This window comes from Pistacia vera, unplaced genomic scaffold, assembly GCF_008641045.1.
Source record: "Pistacia vera cultivar Batoury unplaced genomic scaffold, PisVer_v2 Contig104, whole genome shotgun sequence".
Lineage (NCBI taxonomy): Eukaryota > Viridiplantae > Streptophyta > Magnoliopsida > Sapindales > Anacardiaceae > Pistacia > Pistacia vera.
In genome coordinates this window covers 2,181,826-2,200,459 of record NW_022195071.1, presented here as the reverse complement: position 1 = coordinate 2,200,459, position 18,634 = coordinate 2,181,826, and the positions used below count along the sequence as shown (strand labels likewise).

General features: G+C 35.0%; 2 protein-coding genes across 4 annotated transcripts; both read left to right on the top strand.

The window, feature by feature from the left end:
- Window positions 1-917: 917 nt before the first annotated feature.
- On the top strand, window positions 918-4,931 carry LOC116125894 (protein AE7-like). Of its 3 annotated transcripts, none has more exons than XM_031411623.1 (6): window positions 918-1,037; window positions 2,015-2,143; window positions 2,437-2,542; window positions 2,629-2,728; window positions 3,764-3,809; window positions 4,623-4,931. In XM_031411623.1, exons 2-6 carry the CDS (start codon window positions 2,020-2,022, stop codon window positions 4,721-4,723), a joined length of 477 nt encoding a protein of 158 aa, XP_031267483.1. In that variant the 5' UTR covers window positions 918-1,037; window positions 2,015-2,019; the 3' UTR covers window positions 4,724-4,931. The 3 variants fall into 3 exon arrangements, with proteins under 3 accessions (XP_031267483.1, XP_031267474.1, XP_031267469.1); XM_031411614.1 differs by having other exon boundaries at window positions 2,012-2,143; XM_031411609.1 differs by having other exon boundaries at window positions 1,978-2,143.
- A 1,527-nt stretch (window positions 4,932-6,458) lies between these two features.
- LOC116125623 (phosphomevalonate kinase, peroxisomal) lies at window positions 6,459-11,853 on the top strand. Its single transcript, XM_031411330.1, has 10 exons — window positions 6,459-6,726; window positions 6,850-7,003; window positions 7,459-7,556; window positions 7,863-7,972; window positions 8,066-8,118; window positions 8,445-8,828; window positions 9,231-9,335; window positions 10,076-10,303; window positions 10,993-11,115; window positions 11,518-11,853. Exons 1-10 carry the CDS (start codon window positions 6,719-6,721, stop codon window positions 11,782-11,784), a joined length of 1,530 nt encoding a protein of 509 aa, XP_031267190.1. The 5' UTR covers window positions 6,459-6,718; the 3' UTR covers window positions 11,785-11,853.
- Window positions 11,854-18,634: the final 6,781 nt, after the last annotated feature.

The following is an 18,634-nucleotide window of genomic DNA, read 5'->3' as shown; positions in this document are numbered from 1 at the left end:
GAAATTACTAACAGCACATGACGGAAGGTACTTATTTGTCGTTTCCAAACCTTTTAGGTACCACTTTATTGTTACGGCAAACCTTGGGTATGCGCAAATCGTTTGGCCTTAAACTTATAAGGTGTTCAACGGTGGACTTTAAAAATTAGTTTAGACAAACGCACACTGACCCAAATATCTCGATTAAAAAAAAAAAAATTCAAACTTCAATGCATGACAATGGCCCAAAGAAAAGCCCATTGGGTCCGTTTGTTTTATTATTTTAGTCTTTAGATATGATTTTGAGAATAATAGTGAGTAATTGAATAGGGTGAGTATTATGAGGTAAAATTTAAAATTTAACATAAAATCCCCTTAGGTTTGCTAATTTAACTAAACACCCTAATATATAAAAATTTTGTAAAATGACAAAAACACTCCCACCCACTGATAGTGCCAGATTTTGGCCACCACCGCCAGAATCTGGTCAGAATCTAACATTATGATGCAAACCGATCGGATTTAGCCATACGTGCATCGATCTTGTTTTTTTTGGTCAGATAGGCTAGATCGACGACTAGATCTAGCCGTCAGCCGTCAACGACCGCAAAAGGTCAGATCTGACTGTCAACGATGGTAAAAAATATGGCTGTCGTTGACCGTCAATGATGACTAGATCGGTAAATTACTGACCAGTTCTAGTCGTTTGTAGGCTGTTGTGATAGATTCTGTGGTGATAGTCAGAATCTGACAATTATCGGTAGGTGAAGGTATTTTTATTAATTTTTAAACTTTTTTCTATAAATATTTAATGAAATTAATAAACTTAAAAGGTTTAAATTTTAAAAATAATTAAAAGAATATACTAATATTTTATAAATAATTAAATAAGCAAATATTTTGAGAATAGGAATGGATAGAAATATCCCAATATCTTTGATCCGACTTGGACTCGAATCCGTAATTGACCCAATCAATCCTTCGCCAAAAACACCTTACACTATTTTCTTTGTTTCAACCGTTGCTCAATCGTCTTCTGCTTTCGTCTCCCTCACAAGGCATCTTCTTCTTCTTCTTTATTTTAAATTTTCTATTTTCGTTTCTCTGTGGCTGTTCGCTTGTTTGTTTATGTTCCCGCTGATAATTTTATATTGATTACAATTCTTTTTGTTGATTGAAGTGGCTTATGCACCTTTGCACGACTGCCTTTTATATAATTAATTGAAATTTTAATATAAACCCTAACCAGTTGCTTAATGTTATATTCATTGTCAATTGCTGTCTTGCATAGCATCATGATGCAGAAAAGTTCATCTTTGTATATTAGTTGTCCTTCATTATTGCTTTTTTTTAAGGATATATGATTAGCACCGAGAATCTGGAACCTAGAGATTTTATAATTATATTATTTTCTTTTGAAGAGTTTAGGAAGCCAAACCTTTTGTTGTACACTATTAGTGAACGTAGGAGGTTTGTTTCCCTCGTTTTGGGGCTTATAAGACTTCAAAATCAGTTTAAAATCTTTCTTTGTAAATCAAAATCCAGTGATTCAGACGTACAGATTATTTTATGGTTGGTTGCTGCTGGAAAAATTTTTAAGTGGTAAATATGAGACCCTAATATATGCAGCCGATAGCTTGCCGGAGTTGCCTTGAAGTAAACCTAACAGATGAGGTTAATAGCATGCTAAGATTAAAGAAACTTTTTGCAAGGTAGAAATAATGTGACTAGTTATCTTTTACAAGAGATGTCCTTAAATAAGTTGTGAAGTCAACCTCCTTGTTATTATTATTTTTGGTGGCAATATGAAATATTTGTTAGCGGTTTAGTGGTAAAAAATGGAAGCAAATACGTTTGCATGTTACTATACATTTCCTAGTCTGTAGTGTGATTAAATGTTTGTAGGCTGATTTAGTTGACATTTGAATTTACTTATTTTTGTTATGCATGAAATAATGAATGATAGTTTATTTGTTGCAATATTATTTGACTGTGCAGGAGTTTGCTTTTTTGTAATCTATTTAAATTACAGCAGTGAAGATGGTTTCTGGGTTGATAAATGCAAATCCAACAGTGTATGAAAAGAAGGAACGACGAGTTCGAAGTTTCATTAGTAATGCAGACGAGTATGCTGTCGAACCAATTGACCAACAAGAAGTATTTGATATCCTTTTTGACTTTAAATCTGATGCCAGCAGTAAATCTCACGATGCTTATAATAACTGAGATAACATTTTTGTGGTTTCTGTGGAAACATAATCTGTTGCAAATATGTGTTTTTCTGTCTGTTAAACTTAGTAACAAATTATTTTAGCACAGTATGTTTCTTGACATTTTGTCTTTTTTCTTTTATAGAATCAATTATTTACGAATTAGAATAATTTGAAAAGGGATCAATGACTTCTGAACAAAACTGTATGATGGTTGTGTATTAATTTATTTCCTTAACATTCTTAAATCATGTAAGAGATATAAAAGATCCAGAGCACCCATACTCATTGGAAGAACTCAAAGTAATTACAGAAGATGCAATTGAGGTGGATGATGAGCATAGCTATGTAAGGTGAAAGGTTATCTTAATCGTGTTCATTATTTCATAATCAAGTTAGGTTGGAAAATTTAATGAATAAGTAATATGTTCTCATTCAGGGTCACATTCACTCCAACAGTTGAACACTGCAGTATGGCAACAGTTATTGGTCTGTGCTTGCGGGTGAAACTTATGAGGAGTCTTCCTATGCGTTACAAGGTATTAATTTGGTTGACAGCTTGCCATTTAATTTTTCTTCACCATACACAATTACTACATATGGGATCTATGGAAGTGTAATGGATGAAGTATTTTTTTATAGATCTCAGGATGATTTGTTACATTACTAGGGCCAGTGTATTCTAGTGCTGCTGTGTCATTGGACTAGGGGTTTATATGTTGTTTGATATTTCTTGATACTTTATATTACTAATTTGAGGCAAGGTTCTTTCTTTGAGTAGGCTTTGTTTCCTTTTTTATTTTTGTCTGGCTTGGGAAAGTGGGCCTATCTCCGGACAACCGAAATATGGGTTGTTTTGGAACAAGAAACTAGTATCATGTAGATTCATGATAGTTTTGTTGTGTTTTTGGGGCTGTTTAGGCTGTAGTAATATTTCTTTTTGGTTTGTTCTTTTTTGCACAGATTATACACATTCATAATAGTCTTTGTAAAGCCTTCGACCCTGATACTAGATGGGTTTTGTTGTTGTAAAGGATACCTGGTCCAATATCTGTTTTACTTCTTTATAGTATCAATAGAAAAAGAAATAGAAAAATAAACTTGATACTATGAATCCGTAATACCCGTTTGTCAATGGAGTTCTTCTTTCTTCTCTTTATCATGATTGGTTGTTCGGTTTCTCCTTCAAGGGCATTGTTGGTGCACAAAACTATAATTGTAGGAAGACATGGATCACCAATTAATGAGTATCAATATTTACGTTTTTAGCGGGTCCCAAAAAAATATCTCTAGTATATGCAGAATGATTGGAGTTTACTTGCTATAATCATTGTTAAGTGATTCATAAGGATGAAGTTTCCACATACTTGTGGCTGTGTCACTAGCCCTGCTGTTACAATATCCAGTCTTTTGTCATATTATGGTTTTAAGTTTCTATTTGTTGTACTTTATGGATGAAATTTACAATGCTTTATTGCTAAGCTGGTCTCAACACTGATTGTCTTACATGCATCTGACCACCCTCATTTCTATCATCACTTCACTTTCTAATTGTTTAAGGTTATTGTTAATAGGTGGATATAAGGGTAGCACCCGGAACTCATGCAACAGAAGCTGCAGGTACTTGCATGCTTTCTCACTTTCTCTTGTCCTGTTCTTTTTGTTATTTGGACTGGATCCTGCAAAAAGCTTCGTGCTCTTTTTGGTGGAGGGTGTCAATATGACTCTAATGTGGAGTTGAATTGTGACTTATGACCCCGCTCACATCTAAAGCCTATTAGATGTAGAACCACTGACCTTGATCACCGTTCTGGCATTATGTTAGGATCCCACATTGGAAGGAAAAATGGTGGACATGTAGGTTATAAGGGTTTTGACATCCTTTCTTGACAAGCCAGTTTTCCAAAGAGAGTTCTACCCAAGCCCATGAAATACTCGTGGCCCAATCCAATTGTTGAGTTATTGGAGTGGGTTTCTATCAATTGCTATCAGAGCATGATCCTATGCCTACGTGACAGGCTGACATTGGACGTAGGTTGTAGAAGTGTGGTGGAATATTAGAATCCCACATTGGAAGGGAAAATGATAGGCATGTGGGTTATAAGAGCTTGGGCATCCTCCCTTGGCAAGCTGGTTTTCCAAGTAGAGTTCTATCCAAGCCCATGAAAGACTCATGGTCCAACCCAATTATTGAGTTATTAGAGTGGGTTCCTATTACATTAGTACCATCTTGCCATGAACTTTGAGTTGTTTCCCTCTCTATAACTTATCCGTTTTCACAGACTAGTTAATTGGGTCTTATAGCATTTCCTGGATATGCTTTAATGAAATACAAAGGGCAGGTTTTGAATGGCATGATCGGATTATTGACTCTAGAAAATCTTATATAAATTATGTCATGGCATTTATACACTATATTCCTTTCTAATGCAGTTAATAAACAACTGAATGATAAAGAACGAGTGGCAGCAGCACTGGAAAATCCAAACCTTGTGGATATGGTCGACGAGTGCTTAGCCCCAACATATGGTTGAATGTATTTCTTCTGCCCAGCAATAGAGGACACTTCAACATAGGACACTTAAATATTGTCAGGCTTCTACTCATGTCTTGTTTTGGTCACCATTGTGCAATATCTTTCTTGACTTGTATCCGGATTTTATTGCAGTTTGTATAATTTAGTCCATGATAGGAAAAATAACGGTTAAATAGTTTCAATATCTCATCAACTTTGATTATTTACTTAATTAATTTAGTAATTATATTCAATTTTAACTCAAAAACTTTCAACATCTGGCTAGGTTAGGTAGAGTAACAACCCTGTTAAATGCAATGTTTTAAAACCCAACTCGGGGTGAAACTCGGCAAAGTAGTCGAGTCTTGATTGATCGGTTTGACTGGTGGGTCATACCTGTGCTCAAAGGTTTGAAATTTAACAAAAATACCCTTAAAAATTATGTGTAAGTCTTTATAGGTTTGAAATCTTGTAAAAAAACCCCAAACACCATCATTGACGTCGGTAAATAGGGCTTGTTTCCAACTAGGACAATACTCCCCATCACCAAGAAAACACTCCCTCCAACCTCCTGACCAAAACCCATTATACCACTCCCCTGTTTGCCTTCCAATCGTTGGCGATGACGGGCTTTTTTCGACGATATTGTTTTGTGATTTCCGATCGATTCACTCACCAAAAATCGTTGTCGTTGCCACTATTGCACTCATCGGTCATTTCTCTTCAAAAGTCCTAACATTTTGGTCTTCAATTGTTTATATATTGATGTCTTAATTTTTAGGGTTTTCAATGAATATGAAAATTTATAACCCGACCTGATGAAGGCTCTAGGTCGTGGTTCAATCGGTCGGGTTAGTCCGGGTTTTAAAACACTGGTTAAATGTTAATACTTCTTAACTGGGCTTTTTTTTTTTTTTTTTTTAATTTTTTATTTCTAGAACATGTAATAGTTTTTTTCTTTAATGGGCATAAATGAAGGATGTAACCCCCAACCATTTTATTAACGATGAAAGAGATGTGAAAAGCTTGCAAAGAAGGCAACCAACGTGATTTGCAATATTTTTAAATAATAAACTCATTTTATATTTAGAAAATATAATTATTTGTACTTCAACTTCCACCGCGCAACCTACAACTCTCTAAATAATTTTTTATTTATATATATATATTCACCATCTATAATAACTTTTTCACTTCATTATAATTAATACATGTTCTTCTGAAAGATCTAAATAAAAAGACATTTGGGGTTTGTTTCATGGAATGATTTAAGAAAGAAAAATTACTTTCTGATCCTTTGTTTGGGGCTTGTTTTCTTGATGCAGACTGAACACACCAGCTCAAAAATGGGAATAACAAGATAAATAACATTGACGCGGATCATTTTTAAAATTTAATTTTTTTCTATGTACAAAATATTTATTGACCCCAAGACTTTTAGTTAAAAAGCAATCCCCTCTGATTTCAAAAAATATCACTAACACCCCAGAATTTAACGGCAGAAATAAGAATACAAAAAAACTACGGTATAAGAATGCAGAGTTCTTTCTACCCTTTCAAATTTTCGGAATTTCATTTGTAGGTTCTCTTTTATTTTAGGTGAATTTATTGGAAAATTTTCAATTTTTGTTTCATTTTTATCGAGTTTATGGGATTTAGATGTACGGTACGGATACCAATTACTAAGGCCGTAGCCACGTAAGGCGTTCGGCGTTGGGTGTTACTAATAGTTTCTAAAACTAACAAGGGGTTGATAAAATTAAAGATTGGGGTTGTAAAAATTCCCCCATAAAAAACGTCGAAGACGGAACCAGAGTCTCAGACTCAGAGTGGGAGAGTTGGCAACTGTGCATGTGCTTTTAGTTTGTCGTTGTGTTGGGTACAAGTTAACTCTGCGAATCTGCAAAGTCACGAGCATTAAAATTCAAAACACACTTGTTTTAATCCAAACTTTTGATTTGAGGTGGCTTTGATCCTTTCCGATTTCAGAGACACAGTAAACAGAGCAAGATCAATGGCCGAGTAAGTTCATTCTCGATACCATCAATTATTACTATGCATAATTTGAATTGTTGTAATACATTTATATTCAAACTTTAGGATTGGGCTACAGTATTTTGATGTTATGAATGTGAAACTCTGCAGAGTGGTGGCTTCAGCTCCTGGGAAAGTGTTGATGACTGGAGGCTATCTCATCTTGGAGAGACCGAATGCTGGAATTGTTTTGAGTACTACTGCTCGATTTTACGCCATTGTTAAGCCGCTTTATGATGAACTCAAATCCGATAGCTGGGCATGGGTGCGTCCTTTCGTTATTATTATTATTATTATTTAATTTTAATTTTGCAGTAGTTTTTAGGAGTACCGAATTGTTTAATTGTTAGCCCTTGTTCAACTATGAACTTGGTTCGTTAATAAATCATTAGAAATTGAAGCTGAAGCTGTATTGTTTTCTTACATATGATAATAGTATAAGATCTGAATACTTTGACTAGAGAGTAATATGTTTGTCCCATGTTATTTTGTGAAATTAGATCATTAGGCCATTATACTGATCTATGATGATGATTTTATGTTATTTTTTAGATTTGAAACTGTAACTTTTAGGGGAAAATATCCAAGAATTGTTGTGTTTCTTTGCTGGCTTAATTCAGTGGATTTTGCAAACTAATTAATTTGTGCTTTTTTTACTATAAATTCTAGAGGGATACTGTTGCCATATTGTTGATTTTGCTTTTCTATATGACCTTTCAGGCTTGGACTGATGTCAAATTAACATCACCTCAGCTCTCCAGAGAAAGTGTGTATAAATTGTCACTCAAGAGTTTAGTTCTTCAGAGTGTCTCTTCAAGGTAAGGTTCATTAATTTTTGTTATTTGTCTGTTCTGCGATTTTCCCTACTTTAATCCACTGTATTTATTTATACATACTTACCATTTTTAATTCATTTGTATATCCTTTGACAAGTGTAAAGGTTAGTGAAAATATTGTGCCAGGTCCTTTTGACCAGGTAGCCTGGTTTGAAAAGCTCGCCTTCAGCTGATGTTTCTTCTCATTTTTTTTTTCCTATAATAACTAATTGTGAAAAATTGAGAGAAAACATACTTAAATTAATTCTTGAGATAATAATCATTATTTTTATTGGCTTAAAATTCCAGTGAATCGCGAAATCCTTTTGTGGAACATGCAATTCAATATGCAGTTGCTGCTGCTCATGCCACATTTGATAAGAATAAGAAGGATGAATTACACAAACTACTCTTGCAGGGTAATGTTTGATGTTTCAGTGTTACTCTATTCTTTCAACATTATATAAACACTGAAACAGAATCTAATGTTCTAAACTACACTAATTCTGCAGGACTTGATATCACAATTTTAGGTTGCAATGACTTCTATTCATATCGGAATCAGGTATTAGCCCTTTCTAGTGATTAAATAATTTTTTCAAAAGAGGAAAAAGCTTTAGTAACGTCTTTTTTTTCAATTAAATGTCCCTTTCTTAAGTGTATCTTGTCGCGTGTTTCTTTGACCATGCTAAACCATCATTTACAGTGGTTGCTGGACATTCTGTTTGCTGTTTCTGGTATTATAGTTGAATGCTCTATGGTGCCAAAAGCTTTTATATAGGAAAGCTTGCCAGTTGTTTTCTTGCTTCCAATATTTTGAGATTTCTGGTTGATGAATTTCTGTTTGAAATCTTTGTTAAAGATGTCAATTGGGTGTACCAATTTTCACAGATTGAAGCACGTGGGCTCCCTTTGACACCAGAAGCATTAGCTGTCCTTCCACCCTTTACATCAATAACCTTCAATGCAGAGGATTCAAATGGAGAAAATTGCAAGCCTGAAGTTGCAAAAACTGGATTGGGTTCGTCTGCAGCAATGACAACTGCTGTGGTTTCTGCCTTACTTCATTACCTTGGGGTGGTTAATCTTTCCTTTTCCAATGACCAACAGAATGAAAAGAAGGATTCAGCAGATCTTGATGTTGTACATATGATAGCTCAAACTGCTCACTGTATTGCACAAGGGAAGGTTGGCAGTGGGTTTGATGTCAGTTCTGCAGTTTATGGCAGCCAGCGTTATGTCCGGTTTTCACCAGAAGTGATTTCTTCTGCTCAGGTCTTTCTTTCTCTCTCTCTCTCTCTCTCTCTCTCTCTCATTTGTGTGTGTTGTGGGAATACATCATCATTAATTTCATCATAGTCATCTGTCTCACTCTTATGTGTGATATGATGGAACACATTATTTATGTCTAAATTTTATTGTTATATAAAGAGATCAGCTCTTTAAGTAAAGTGGTGGTTAGTAGCTATTTTACCCAATTACATTGTAATGGTGATCTATGTGTAGATATGAATATGAAATACTGGTGAACTAGCTTCCCTTTTCCTTCCATTTAGTATCTCTTCGACTTGGTATGAATAAAGAAATTTAATCATATTATACACAGGAGTTCTGATAGTTGTCTCTTGATAATTATTTTGGAGTCATTTTAATTATTTTTCCTCTGCAATTTTGCAGGTTGCAGTTAGAGGAGCACCATTAGAAGATGTTGTTGCTGATATCCTAAAAGGGAACTGGGATCATGAGAGAACTAAGTTTTCCTTGCCACCATTGATGAGTCTCGTAAGCAAGCTGAAGTCTTTAAAGATGCTACTTATTTCAATATATGTTTGTGCATGCATGCCAGTTCATATAAAACACTATTTTCTTGGTATAATAATGTTTTTATGGTAAAAGTATTCTCCATATAGAACATTTTTTTTCATTGGTTACTGCAAGGCATGAAATGTATCTTCTCTCAATTTTTGCATCAAATTCTCAACTTTCTAGTAATTTTTTCGTCTTCTCCATTGCATTTATCATCAGTCAATTCCAAAACACCTTTTTGATTCATTTAAAAATTCTTCGTTCTTTATGATGGATCGGAATTTTTGTAAATAGCATGCCAATGATGTAGAGGGCTTTCTTCAAAGAGTCTTGTGCTTGCTAAGTGCTATTCTAGAAGTTAAGAATGCATAATATTGTGATTTTGGAAAACAGTGTTTGAAACTCAGTTAAGCAGCTCTAGTGGATTTGAGCATGTACTGTTTCTTAATGTGCAAAGAAATAGAATAATTATGTTTTGTTGCTATTCTTTTCCTCGTTCTCGAAAACCATGGAACCACAATATGTTCACTTTCAAAACATAAAATATTGTTTTTGGGCTTCAAACTATCAGCTTGAGCTTTGGGGATTAATAGTTGCTTATTATTTTATCAAAGCCAGTTTGACCAGGAGGTTTATATTCAAATCTCGCTTACAAGCTTAAAATTTTGACTTAAGTAGTTACTTAATGCTCACTGTCATTATATGGCTTTTCTCAGTTGTTAGGAGAACCGGGAACTGGTGGGTCATCCACACCTTCAATGGTTGGTGCAGTGAAAAAGTGGCAAAAGTCTGACCCTGAGAGATCCCAGGAAACATGGAGAAAGTTGTCAGAATCAAATTCTGCACTTGAAACACAACTGAGTATGTTAAGCAAATTAGCAGAAGAACATTGGGACACATACAAATGTGTGATAGAGACTTGCAGCAGGCTCAAGTCAGAGAAGGTAATAGTTCTTGGTTTATTTAGCCCACACTTTCCAGGGACATAATATTTAAAATACAATTACCTAGTGACTTTCAGACAACAAGATAAACCACAAAAAATATAAGTCCTATCGGATTGCGAGTTATTCTCATGAACTTTGTTATTTCAATGGTGCCAATGAGCAGATTTTTTATTTACTTTTTCTATTTACCTTTCCATGGTTCCTTTGAAATTTTGACTTTTCCTCATGTTTGATGGCATCGTAGAAAATCTACACCAAGCATTGGTAATATGCTGATTATTTTTTGTTCTTGAATTTGCTCCTATTCAGGCCACCATGATAAATTCCTACTCAATACGGTCTGCTAGGAAGCATGAAGTTGTTTTTAACTTATCAATGATAAAGAGAGTAAAACATCTAAAGGGGTGCATCTTTGTACCTTGAAATGCAGTTATTGTTAAAATATATGAAGTGCTTCTTGAGATCCAATTTCAAATTGTAATTTCTAAAGTAGGGGCATGGTTTTATCATGGTGTTCAGTGTGGAAGTTGTTGAGACTATATGATTTATTGATTTTATCAAGTTTAAACTTTTACTTAAGTTTTTCTTTTTCATGACCATTCATGCTTGTAACATATACTTGTATATTTTTTCTCCTTTATTCTGATTATTGATGTTTGAGATGATTTCCCACATTGCGATGACAGTGGATGGAGCAAGCCACTGAACCAAGTAAGGAAGCAATTGTTAAATCATTGTTAGGAGCAAGAGATGCTATGCTTTGGATTAGATATCATATGCACCAGATGGGTGAGGCCGCAGGTGTTCCGGTGGGTTATTTTCCCTTAAATACGATATTTTTTTTTTTTTAATTAAAAAAAAAATTTCTGTTTTTTGCTTTAATGCACTTCCTTTCTTTTTTCTCCATATAAAATGGCTTGGTTGATTCATCTTCCAAGCACCCTACTTCTCAAATGTTCCAACAAAATGCAACCACAACCTAGTATATTATATGGATATAAGATGACTTCTGCGTAGAACATACTGAATGATGCCATTTAAGAAATTCTGAACTCAATTTTCAAAGCCAATTTCAGAAAAAGAAAATGGATTAATGATGAATTAGGAAATGCAGCATTTAATATTTTGCTTAAGCAGTTGCTTTATTGGTCTTACATCCTGTCTGTCATGTCATCACTTCTTATATTCTCCCCGACTTTCTCAAATTGCAGATAGAACCTGAGTCACAAACTCAGCTTTTAAATGCTACTATGAACATGGAAGGAGTTTTGTTGGCCGGAGTTCCTGGAGCAGGTGGATTTGATGCTATTTTTGCTGTTACATTAGGGGATTCAGGCAGCAACTTGACCAAAACATGGAGTTCACTCAATGTTCTGGCATTGTTAGTTAGAGAAGACCCTCGCGGCGTTTGTTTAGAAAGTAGTGATCCACGAACCAAAGAAATTACATCAGCCATTTCTTCAACTCACATTGAGTAAGCCCACATTGTTCATTCTTATTTTAATAAATTATAAACATCATCTTGAGATCTAGTGTGAAAATTTTTGGGGACCTTTTTAGCTCTGAAGGGTTTGAAAGATAGAGAAACCTTTATCATGCAGTTTAATTAGTTATACATGTTGTGAGTCCTCCAAATAGTGTACAATAAAAGTAACTCTATTCATAAACCTTTTGTTGTTCCATTTTCTTAAACTTTATGCGCATTTAACACAAATTGGGGAGAAAGTCTTTTGTACATCCTATGTCACATCAGTGTTAGTAGAAGACACTTAATTTCTCGTTGATTAGTTGTATTGCAACATGATGCATGGAGGTATTGGACTGGGATTATGCATGAATATAGAGGTGGGCATTTGGGACTGGGTCCAAAAACTCAACCCAAAAACCCAATTTGGGACCAGGCCCAAGGAGGAAGGCCCGGTCCCTCCACTGGGCCCTCCTCCGGTCCCAAGCCCAGGTCCAAATTTTTTTAAATATTTTCGTTTTAGTCTCTTATACAATTACATAAAACCTCTTATAAATTTTGAAACAAACATAAATTATAGGGGTTCAAATAAAAATTTACAAAATTCATTAAAAAAAAATTTTCCAAGCCTGAAAAATATTAAAAACCCCTTACAAAATTTCGTTTCTCCCCTAAAATATAAAAAAAATCAAGGGGAAAAGAGAAATTTTTCAGGTCCATCGGATCGGTCCTAAGGACTGGTCCGAGTTTTAAAATTGCTCATGGGCCTGGGACTGGTCTTAGGCCCATGAGCGACTGGTCCCATTCGGGACCAGGCCTGGGCCTGCATGGGACTAGTCCTTGACCAGCTCTACATGAATGAGTGGAAAAGCAATTGCTAGCTTCTCCAGTCTGTCTCTCTTATCTTCTTCATCTACATATGTGAATTCAATCTTGATATTTGGAACATGTATATAATAAATGTCAAAACATTTCAGACATAGAGACATTAGAAAAAGGAAAAATCTATGAGGGTGTCAACCTTTTTTGTTTAAATTTGAGGGAAAATTCTCCAAAATATCAATTTGGCATTGACCTTTTGTTGTCTTCAAAACGACCAAATTTTTTCTCCAAGTGGATTAGGCAAAGTGGTCACCAAAACCACATTCAGGGATAATGGATGTCTCAGGCTCTCAGCTGTCTTTTTCCAACTCATTGACTTTTAATTATTGATATTTTCAAAGAAGACAGGAATTTATCGATACGGTCGTGTAGTATAATCTCCTTGCAGGCGAGTACACAGGCTTTGCTTTGCTTTGCGATTAGGCCGACTCCCACTTACCTTTCAATTAGGCTTTGCTTTGCAAAATCAGATAAAAGCATGACGCACTTGACTAAAGAATGGTTAGTTCTTTACCATATCTCCTAGGAAAAATATCATTTATCCCCAATAATTTGGCCTACTTAATTATGGACCCGTTAATTTGAAGAAGAGATAGAAACTTATGACAATCAAAGCATCTACATTCTACACATAAAAAATAGGGATGGAAAAGAAATCAAATTTCAATAATGCTAGGTTCACGAACTTCTCTCACAACCTCAACTCGTCATGAGTTAGTTTGCAAATGGGCAAATAAGACCCATGGTAGGATCTATTTTGCGAGTTGTCATATCGGGGATTGTAATAGAAGGATGTGAGATTGAGTTATGGATCTAGTATTACTCTTCTTATTTACAAGATTTTAACTCCATATCTACGTTACAATGATTCAAGCCATTTTATTGTTAATAGATTGATTCTATGATACTGGGATAACATTATTTTACTTGAAGTCTTGAACCATTAGATTCTGATTCAATTTTCCTAGTGAAGGTGATGATATTACGCAGTATAGTAACTAAACTCCTAGAAAATTAATCAAGCCAAGTATGAGTAGAGGTAGAGCCTAACAGGAAGCCGTTGTGCTGGTGTTGGGATTATACCACCTAAAATCTGTTCATCGGGAAATATTATCTCCCATTTGAAGTTCTTCACAACATGATGCAGAAAAGACAGCATTAAGATTCTAGCATACTCGTTTCCAGGACATGTTCGAGGACCTCCTCCAAACGGGACATTACAGTAACGAGGAGGACCATTCTTATTATTTGTTTTCTCAAACCTCATTGGATCAAACTTTTCTGGCTCCGGAAAATAATCAGGATTCTTGTTCGTGGTACATACTGACCAAAAGATCTATACATCCACATAAAAAAAAAATGCAAAATTAGTAAAAAATTTATATAATTTCCTTACAAAAACATAAAAAATGTTGTAATTTGTTATGCCTGGAAAGGCAGGGCTGACGCAGAGCCCTGTCAGCATAAGTGGTCAAAGCTTAGGTAAGTCCAGTAGCCGTTCAGATGCAGCCACGTTGTACGCTGACGCAAGCTGCATGCTCCTGTCAGTGCAGTAGGTGTGCGCCAGGCTGGTGAAAGGCTGGAGGTAATCCACATGTCCAATCCCTGCAAGAGTTGAGTAAATCACTCGAGCAGGCGAATAACGGGACGCAAGGAAGGATTTGCACATCAATCTGACCCACTCCCTGATTTAGTAATCATTACCTCAATTTATCCCACTATAAATAGAGAGTTCTTCTCTCGTTTGTGGGATTAACTAATTTCTCTCTGGAATAGCATATATATATTCCCTTTCTTGTAATCTCTTGTAAATCAGCTCGCTGAATGCGACATGATCTCATATATTAATATTATACCAGTGGATGTAAGATTCGCTTATTTAAGCATCCGAAACACTTTAAATACCGTTCTTCACTCTTTATTCAGTTCAACACCCCCATACACGAGTGTTATCTGAGTCAGCTTAGCATTTCCCACGTGCGTTTAGTTGGTGTTAAAATCACGCATCAACATAATTAATTGATAATCTATACCTTCCAGCCCATAGGAATGTTATAACCTTCATAATTGAAGTCCATTTTAGCCTCTCTAAAGGTTCCTTGAAATGGGGGTATGAATCTCATCACCTCAAGTGCAACATTCCATGAACATTTCATCTTCTGTAAGTCATCCCAGTTTAGAGGCTCGCCATGTTTCTTCGAGCTTGCGATTTCCAATTGTTCTATTTCAAAAAACATATGCATGAATTGTGATAAAGAAAATTATAAGAATTTACTAAAGCATTAATTTATATCGACAAAAGAAAATAACAAAAATGTGTTGGGTATTTTTGCAGCATTGAAAACAACATTAACATATATATAATTAATCTAAATGGATTCCTTTTAATTAATTAATGCATTTTAATAGACAATTTGTCAATTTCTTTTATGGCTTTTAAGGTTTAATTTGTATGTTCAAATAGAAATGCGTAATTCTCTGAAGGGTTGAGAATATTTACACAAGTTTTACGAAAATTACAAACTCTAAAAAATCTTAACAATGAGATGACACTAAACTAATCACTCTAATGTTGAAGTCTCTTTGATGGTTGCTCAGGTCAACTCTTTGTGGTAATTGTACACGGCAGCCATGTGTTACCCGGGGGGGGGGGGGGGGGGGGGGAAAGTTTTACACTCAAAAGGTTAACATGTTAGATGGAGGGACTCCCCTTTATAAGCCTAAAATCTCCCTAATATGCTTCTGATGTGAGATTCGCTACATTCTCCCCAACCAATTTTGTGACGCCTTCGTCACAAATGGGGTCCCTTACCTACCCGTCCACCTCCGAGACATCAAAAGACAGACCAAGTCTGCTCTAATACCACTTGTCAAGGACTAAGAGTTTTACATCCAAAAGGTTAACCTATTAGGTAGAAAGACTCCCCCTTTTATAAGTCCAAGACCTCTTCAATACGCTTTTGATAACTTTAAAAGAGTGAAGTCAACTCTTTGATAGTTTTATGGTCGAGAAGATCAAAGTAGTACTTTAACTGATATGTTTAACTCTTTTTAACAATGAATCTCCAATATGTAAAGAGGGATAAAAAGATGGAAAATAATACAGTTACCGAAAGAAGTACACCGAATTCATGCACTGAATGACGTGTGAAATCTTGACCATCGATTAATATTAACTCAATATTAATCAACGGTCAGGATTTCTTCACATTATTCAGTATATGAATTCGGTGAGCTCCTTTCGGTAACTGTAGCATTACTTTAAAAAGATAAGCAATTTGAGTTCGAAACAACGGATGAGTGAGACATGCAAAAATCTCAACGTAAGGCGTATCAATTTTCCAACTATAGTTCATGCATGGCATTGCAAATTTTGGATGATTGATCGATGATAATTTTATTTTCCAATAAGAATATGCTGATACTGATGAGATCGTCTTGTCGTTGCCTTGACGATGGTGATGATGCTAAAAAGATGGAGAATATAATATAATGGAAGTGAGTCATGTGAAACAATTTCCATGAAATGGCTTGAAGGTGATGAAGAATAATAATATTAGATACTAACATTAACAAATATGCCCATCCATGTGAGAAATGATAATTCATTAATTTTGTGTATATTCTAATCTTAATACATTATTAAGCATTAGAAAAGCACCATCAGATCAATCTAGAATCATACAAATACTTGAAAAAAAAAATGGAAATATTCTATATATATAATAAAAGCATATTTTTGGGTGTTATATATAATATATATAGTAAAACCTCTCTATAATGATATTTTATATAAGAATAAATTTTACATGATTATAAAAAATTTGATTCCTAACCTGGGATAGTTATAAATAAGAATGAACTTCATATTGTAATAAGTTATAATTTTTCTAATTTCCGTCTTAAGGAAAGTTGCTTCCACATAATAATAATTTTATGTATATTACCAAAAAAAAAAATAAAAATATTATTTGATACATTAAAGGTTTAAGATGAAATAAAATATTTATTTAAAGTTGTTTAGAATAATGATTTATACTTTAGAGTTGTTACCACATCTTTTAACTTGTGGATACATTACTCGTTAGCATGGACATCTTCTTGTTGAAACTAAAATATTTATAGCTTCTCAAGCATGTTTGGAGCTTCTCGGCACGGAACTATTTGTATTTCCATACTATCATCCTCATAATTATTTCCTTCTCTTTTTGTGTAATTATAGCAATGATTTCTTCTTCAGTTAAAACATACATGACTTGTTGCTCATTTGAATGATTAAGGAAGACATTAATATCCATTCTATTAGTGTAGTGCAGTTGTCAAATCTGATCACTCAATTCTACAATGACTCTTTGATTCTTCTCATCCACTTTATTTATAACTTGTAATTCTTCGACATCAAAGGTCCTAATTTTTTAATGCTTAAAACAATCGGCATTTGTTTATGGTTTCACATCAATTTAACCATACAGCAACTGTATTTACAATTCATCAAGGATATTTATTTTTGCTGGTTTTAAGATACGATCTTCTATTCGTTTGAAAAGTAGGTAATTAAAACACTAAATTAAAATTTTAATACTATTAAAATATGGATTGAAATCCTAATATATGGGAATGTTGGTCATTGAAATCAACACGAATTGACCATAAAAGGCAAGGCATTAGACCCCTCGAACTCATTAATAATAATGAAGTCAAACCTTTCATGGTATTAATTTCCATTATTTCTTTTCACCGAAAACGACTTACGTATGTTAAACATATCATTAGTGTTTATCTTTAATCAGAATTCAACTTTTTATGATGTTTATAATTGTCGGCTTTCATTTAGAGTTGGGATCAGACTGTGTAAGATTTATTATTGTTGGATACTTGGATAGACCTCTCAATAAAATTCATAGATAATAAGGTACCTTGAAATAAATAAATGCTTTGATGGAAGTGGAACCTCCGATTCTACTAAGGATTCGCCATTGATGCTAACATCATAAGTATTGTTTGAGTAAACAACATCTTCTTCTCACCCAAGGTTTCGTATCATTAGTTTCATAAATTTCAGATTTTCACTCTTAAATTAATAACACAAGTGATTTTTGGGTTCGGACATAATATAGAGAGTGATATTATCAAATTGTCCTTCACCTTTTACTTTTGATTGTGACAACTAAACATCTGAAACCTCCATGGAAGATGGAAGCATGTCCATTGCACCCTTACAAGCTGGGCAAACCCTAGCCACCACAATCAGCACCATAGATCGGCCAAAGCCAACGACAGCAAAACACCACGAAGGAGATTGGGAACTATAGGTGACACTAAGAAGGTGGGGAAACGAAGAAGCCCATCAACGACGCCGTCTGAACGAGCAGGCCATGATGTCGCACGTGGTGGACAACGTTCGGCGAGTTACCAGACGCCAGGATGATGGGGGTTTTCATGTGTTTAGGAAGGGGGGGGGGGGGGGGGGGGGGGGGGGGGGGGGGGGGGGGGGGGGGGTGATGCTAGAGGTGGTGACGGGTGGGATTTTGGTCGTCAAAATTCGGCTTGAAAAGGCAGAACGTTAAACCTAGCGGCAAACAACATTGGTGGGAGAAATCAGGTGGAAACCATGAGGGTTTTGGTGAAGGGAGGACAAGGATGCTAGTGGTGGTGTCGAGGGAGGCCATCGACATCGAAATTAGGCTAGGTTGGGCCTAAGATGAGAGTCGTGCAAATGGGAAAAAGCCGGGCATGAGAGTGCTTGTGAGAGAAATTTGAGATTTTGAGAGTTATTTTAAAATTTTTATATTCATTTCAAATTTAATATAATGCAAATGCCCACTTTACCTTTTGATCGTTACATTAAACAATTTTTTATTAATTTAACTATTTAATGGTGAAAATCTGAAATTTAGGAGAGCAACAGTGAAAACTTGTTATTTCCCGAAACTTTGGGTGGGAACATGTCGTTTACTTGTATTGTTATAGCTCATAAAAAA

Coding starts and splice junctions, on each gene's coding strand:
- LOC116125894 (XM_031411623.1), top strand. CDS start 2,020: ATGGTTTCTGGGTTGATAAATGCAAATCCAACAGTGTATGAAAAGAAG. Junction 2,144..2,436: donor TGACCAACAAGAAGTATTTG/ATATCCTTTTTG, acceptor TAACATTCTTAA/ATCATGTAAGAGATATAAAA. Junction 2,729..3,763: donor GTCTTCCTATGCGTTACAAG/GTATTAATTTGG, acceptor TATTGTTAATAG/GTGGATATAAGGGTAGCACC.
- LOC116125623 (XM_031411330.1), top strand. Junction 7,004..7,458: donor AATCCGATAGCTGGGCATGG/GTGCGTCCTTTC, acceptor ATGACCTTTCAG/GCTTGGACTGATGTCAAATT. Junction 9,336..10,075: donor TGCCACCATTGATGAGTCTC/GTAAGCAAGCTG, acceptor GGCTTTTCTCAG/TTGTTAGGAGAACCGGGAAC.